At 31.8% G+C, this 6,476-nt stretch overlaps 1 protein-coding gene across 1 annotated transcript; it reads left to right on the forward strand.

Moving 5' to 3' along the window:
• The first annotated feature begins 542 nt into the window (after window positions 1-542).
• LOC132752943 (uncharacterized) lies at window positions 543-4,835 on the forward strand. Its single transcript, XM_060743360.1, has 3 exons — window positions 543-578; window positions 1,144-1,406; window positions 1,893-4,835. Exons 2-3 carry the CDS (start codon window positions 1,241-1,243, stop codon window positions 4,040-4,042), a joined length of 2,316 nt encoding a protein of 771 aa, XP_060599343.1. The 5' UTR covers window positions 543-578; window positions 1,144-1,240; the 3' UTR covers window positions 4,043-4,835.
• The last annotated feature ends 1,641 nt before the right edge of the window (window positions 4,836-6,476 follow it).

Here is a 6,476-nt window from a genome sequence, read left to right on the forward strand (position 1 = left end):
AGTCAAAATTCACTTTTAACTTGATTTTGGGCTTATTATAGCACACACACACAAAATGATTTTCAATTTAATCCGACTATATTTCTTTATTATTTTATTTTCATATTTTACATTTCATTCAAATTAAGTTTTTATTTGGTTTGTTTTCAGTCCTTCAAGAATCCTACTGGAATTATTATAAACCATCCATGGTACAGTTCAAAAAGAAACGTAACAAAGAGGTAAATTTAATTTTAAGAATCGGATTAGTAAGTGCACATATAAAGATTATTTTGATCTCTTTGATTTTGAGAATCAAAAAAAAAAATAAATCCATGTCAAATTCATAAAGTACTTGAAGTAACTCTTACTATGATATCATCATTTATAATTCTTGTATGAGATATCTCTGTCACACATTACAGTAACTTTTTAAAAATTATATATATATAATCAAGGGCAGTTATCCTATTGACTGTATTAAATTTTGTATTTTACTTTTAGCATAATACGAAAATATGCATGAAGTCATAACAAAATCATTTCATTACAGGTATGTGAGAACTGGTCTTTTGAAGCTGAAGATGAGCAAGAACAAGGTGTGTTATAAATCATTACAGGAAAAAAAATTAGTACCTTCATGTCATTTGTTAGAGATTAGTATAATTGTTGGTTGGGTACATATTCGTAATCCACTGAAATATTGTTTAAAGGCACAATAGCTTAGAAAAAATGAATTTTCATTCTATAGAAATGAAAATATTAGTTTTATAGCATTGAATGAATGGTTTTAGAGCATTTTAGATGCTTGGAACCTATAACAGGATGTCAAAAATAGAAAATAGAAAGCTTTTCAAAAATAAGAATAAAAGCATTTTTGGGGCAAAATTGGCTTTTGAAGGACCCAAATACTTTATTAAAAATGATAATTGATGATGATGAAAAATAATCAAACCCTTTTGTATAGTGTGAACAAATGTTAATATAAAAAAGATATGTTTATTAATACAGTCTTACTTGTCTATATGCAATAAGATGAAATTAAAAAACTTGATGAATTTTACCGTTTGTATTTGGACTCGATCAGAACTTTTTGTATTAGGTCATTGTAAACTTTTACTCAATACTTATACAAAGTGAAACGTGTATCTTTTATTTTCTCAGATAATATTCCGGAGGAACTGAATGACATCCCTATACACGACGGCTGTTTGAGAAAGCTATTTTAGAAGGGGTAGAGCGTGACAGATCATTAAGAATTATGGTGATTGGGTGCCATGGACAAGGCAAGACATCATTGGTGAAGAAATTGTTAGAAGAGGGTGTTTCAAATGTTGGCAGCACAAATGGAATAGATGTCATCCACTTTGATGTGGAAGAGGATTTTTCTTGGAAAAGAAGAACCATTGTGGCTGATGCTGATACAGGTATTATTAAAACAATATTAGTGGTATGCTGTTTTTGTTTTATTGAAGTTTTAAAGACATAACATCGAAACATGTTACGATGTATATTCGTGAGATCATCTTATTAATTTTACACCAGTTTTGAAAGAATAAGAGTTCTAGTATTTTCACTCACATTAATAAACTGAAAGGAATTCAAATTAAATTCACAATCATGAGGTGTAAACAAAATGCAGCAACTGCCAATTATTCAGAGCGAGTCATATTTATATATTATAAAGGGATTGACTGTGATGAATGGATGGATGGTGTGCTTGAGCAAAGGCTGTATTCAAATGATCAGAGTTCAAGTGAACAAAGTTTAACAATATATTACTCATTGATAGAACATCTTTTATTTTAATATTTTTCATTGACATGCAAAAGAATTTGAGACATAATTGTCTATTTACACATTTCTGGTAAATGTTGACAAAAGCAGCATCAACTGTATTTTCTTATTTTCAGAGGCAGCAAGACGGCTTGCAGCTGTAGATTATTTGGACGACGGACAAGAAAAGATAAATATGTATAAAAACACAACAAAAAGAAGACTAAGATCTAGTTCTTTGAGTTCGAGTAAAGATGGTGAAACACAAGAAAATGCCAAGAAAATGAAAGTAGTGGCAAGTTGTAGTTACTCTGATCAGTCTTTAAGCCAGACAGAAACTGGTCAACCGTCTACTTTTAATAGTGACATCGCCATATATAAGAGGTATTCATCAGTAATGAGCAATACCTCATCGGAAGATATGACAGGGGGATCATTAATAGGGTCATTCTGGGATTTTGGTGGTCAGTATATTTTCTACTCGACACATCAACTTTTCCACTCAAGACAAGCAATTTATTTACTGGTCTTTGATCTGTCTTTGGGACTTGACACTATTATTAAAGATGAGGACTTTCCCAATAAGAAAAATAAGAAAACTTTGAAAGATTACATTAAATTTTGGGTTAATTCTGTCCACTGTTTTGTTGGGTCTAACGATGGTGAAGAACCCCATATTATTCTGGTGGGTACACATAAAGACAAATTAAATGTTGATGAAGATGTTGATGACTACTTTGAGGATGTGCGATGTATATTTGATGACAGCAAGCAGCTTAGGCATATATACTCGCAACATTTTGCAGTTTCAAACATTGGACCTGATACAAGTGATTTTTTAGATCTTAGAAAATCAATAACAAGATTGGGAAAACGTCTGTCAGAAGAAAGGGCACCTTTACCAGCAAGATGGATCCTTCTCGAAAAATCGTTGAAAGAAAAACAACATGAAAAAATTACATCATTTGATAATGTTCTGGCCATTAACAAAGAAATCCAGTATCCTTTGGCAGAACAAGATGAGGTCAAGTTGTTCTTGCAATTTCATCATGCAAGAGGGAGTCTGTTCCATTTTAATGACACAGAATTGTCCAGCTATGTTGTCTTAGATCCACAATATCTCATTGATGCATTTAAATGTATCATTACTTCAAAGAAGTTCTGTAGTACTCACACTCATTTGAGAAAACCATGGAGAAGGCTGTGTGATGATGCTATTCTTGAGAAAGCTCTTATTGAAGAACTGTGGAAAAGGAATCCTGAAACAAATTTTTTGCAACACAAAGATGTTTTATTAGGCTTTCTTCAATGCCATAGAATAATTGCCCAGGTGCAGAAATATAAAGGAACCAAAGGTTTTTCCAGCAGTCCTGAAGTCATGGATTGTTACTTTGTACCAAGTCTACTTAAGGTTAGCTCTTCATCCCAACTTGTGTCTAGTTTTATTAAAAATAATTCTATGACACAGGTGGCACTTGTATACGAGTTTGAAAATGACTGCATTGTGGAGACAATTTTTCAAAGATTCACTGCAGCGGCTCTTGGAAAATGGTCGCCTATTACATTTGAAAATCAAAGCTTGCTTTTTGAAAATTTGAGTGTATTTGAGATTCGACTTGATCATGCAGGAATGATAAATTTTAGAGAAGGTAAACTAGAACTTTTAGTTGTTAATCTGTGTCCCCCCGAGCAAGTTTCCAGCAAAGATTGTGACTTGTTCCGATGTTTCTTTGAAACAGTAGTATCTGTTGAGTTTCAAAAGTTATGTGCTGATGAATCAGGAAGTCAAGGTAAAAGAAAGTTTTTTACAAATTCAGTTAGGTGTTATAATAAAGATCATGAGCTTTTTGGCAGCAAAAAAGTATACAGAATAGCGAAAATTGAAGAGTTTGCCAAGTCATGTATACCTTGCCCAGACCGAAGGAGCCACACTTTCCAAGCTCGAGATGTTTTTGACACATGGTACAACAACTATGTAGAAATGGAAGCTGTTCCAAAAAGATTGCTTACTAATAAAGAATATGGTAAACTGGCAGCTGGAATCATTGGACGTGGGTGGGAACACCTAGCATATGAGCTAGGTTTATCAAAAGTTGAAGTTGAACATATAGATGATGACTTTCAGAGAAAATCAACAAAGATTTTAGAGGTGCTGACAAAATGGCGGCAAGAGCAGCTGGACAGGGCGACTCTTGATGTTTTGGTCTCAGCCATACGTAAAATACAAACACCAAACCTAACGATTGATGAAGATAAACTCAAAGCCATAATATATAACCTGGATTGACATTTTGGTTATTAACTGTGACAAAGTGTGAATTGGAGCAAGTTTCTACTTGGGTATGAAATTTCTTTTTGATATTTTATTTTCTTTGAAAATGAATTGCCAAAACAAAAATTAATTTCAAGATTTTACAATGTTCATTGTAAGGCTAATTTGGTTTGTACTTACTTTAATTATTTAGGTTACAAGTGTAGATAAAATACACAGGAATAAATTTTTGGCAGAAAATCAATGGAATAATTTGTTTTACAAATTGACTAAGGTTAGATTTGTTCTAGTTGAATATATTACAGTTTCACAAATGTCTTTAATGTTTTGAATTTTATGTCTTGAAAAATGTTTTTAGATGAATTTTGAAGCAATTATCTTAGCATGATTGAAAATTGTCCAATTGTTCAAAGTATTTTAACTGTGTTCTTGTATTTCATCTATGTGTTCAGTTTTGATCTATGTCATACCAAAGACCAATTTGAAAAATGGCACTGTTAGGGTTTTTTTTTAAGTAACTTTTGTTACTAGTCAGTCCCGTATTGTTGATCTCCTTTGTACACTAAAGACCATTTTAAAAATGGCACTGTTATGGATTTTTTAATAGTTTTAAAACTAGATAGTCCAGTATCAGTATAAATTGATGTGATATGAATTCATTGATCTCCTTCATACTAAAGACCATTTTAAAAATGGCACTGTTAGGGATTTCTGAATAGTTTAATTACTGGTCAGTCTGCTATCAGTAATAATTGATGGGATATGAATTCATTGATCTTCTTCATACTAAAGACCATTTTAAAAATGGCACTGTTATGTTTTTTTTTTTAATAATTTTAAAACTAGATAGTCCAGTATCAGTATAAATTGATCAGATACAAATTTATTGATCTTCTTCATACTAAAGACCATTTTAAAAATGGCACTGTTATGTTTTTTTTTTTAATAATTTTAAAACTAGATAGTCCAGTATCAGTATAAATTGATGGGATATAAATTCATTTATCTTCTTCATACGAAAGACCATTTTAAAAATGGCACTGTTATGTTTTTTTAATAATTTTAAAACTAGATAGTCCAGTATCAGTATAAATTGATGGGATATAAATTCATTGATCTTCTTTATACTAAAAACCATTTTAAAAATGGCACTGTTAGGGATTTTTTAATAGTTTTTTTGTGCCCCCACGATAGTGGCGGGCATTTAGATTTACCCTTGTCCGTCCGTCCGTCTGTCCGTCCACTTTTGTGTCGCACGTAACTCAAAAAGTATTTGACCTAGAGTCATGAAACTTTACAGGAATGTTGATCAGCATGTGTAGTTGTGCACCTGGGTATTTTCGTCTGGATATTTTTAGTATTTTCAGAGTTATTGCCCTTGACTTAGTAAAATTTTGCAATTTTCAACTTGTGTCGCATGTAACTCAAAAAGTATTTGACCTAGAGTCATGTAACTTTACAGGAATATTGATCAGCATGTGCAGTTGTGCACCAGGTATTTTTGTCTGGATTTATTTAGTATTTTTAGAGTTATTGCCCTTCACTTAGAAAATTTTTGCAATTTTCAACTTGTGTCGCAAGCTACTCAAAAAGGATTTGACATAGTCATTAAACCTTATGGGCAGGATGCTCAGCATATTTAGATTTGCACCTGGGGTTTCGCGTGTGGATTTATCCAGTATTTTTAGAGTTATTTCCCTTGACTTAGTGAAAAGATTGACAGAACAGTGGCGCGGTGGGGGCACCCGTGTCCTATGGACACATTTCTAGTTAATATTTTTATTACTTGTCAATCAGGTATTCAGTATAATATAACCGGACATGATATCGTGTTAAAGTGTCTACAAGTGATATTTCATATTTCATTCGGACATTGTTGTGCCCACATTCCCTTGTACATATTGATTTACATAAACAATAAGGAGTGTCTAATGATTGTAGGCAATCATCAAATGATGGTTTACAACTACATGTAGAGTTTCCTTTTACCTTGTATTATCACTTGTGTTCAGAATATCCATGACATGGATCAAGTTTGTTCAAAATTGTGTCAAATTTCATTATTACCATATATTCTTGTACAAATGTATATAGAAATTATTACTTTGAAATATTGCTGAACATTGTAAATGATAGCTGTTTCAGTTGATCAAAAACTTCCATGATTTATACTAAATGGATTTTAAACTTAATGTATTTTAATTGTTATCATTAAATTCAGTTTTGACAACAGAAATTTGCTACTATAAAGGATATTTCACTTATTTTGCGATTTTCTTTGGGTGATATGTAAGTGTGGTAGTTACATTGTCCAAATGACTGCAGGTTTGTTGAGATGTTTTTGTAATGTGTTCAGTATTTTCATATTTGATGCATGTTCAGTATATTTACTATGTGTTCAGTATTTTTTATCTGTGTTCAGTATTTAATTTGATCTATGTTATATCAA

The sequence above is a fragment of the Ruditapes philippinarum genome, unplaced genomic scaffold (assembly GCF_026571515.1).
Source record: "Ruditapes philippinarum isolate M1 unplaced genomic scaffold, ASM2657151v2 ctg1961_1_1_1_1, whole genome shotgun sequence".
Taxonomy (NCBI): Eukaryota; Metazoa; Mollusca; class Bivalvia; order Venerida; family Veneridae; genus Ruditapes; species Ruditapes philippinarum.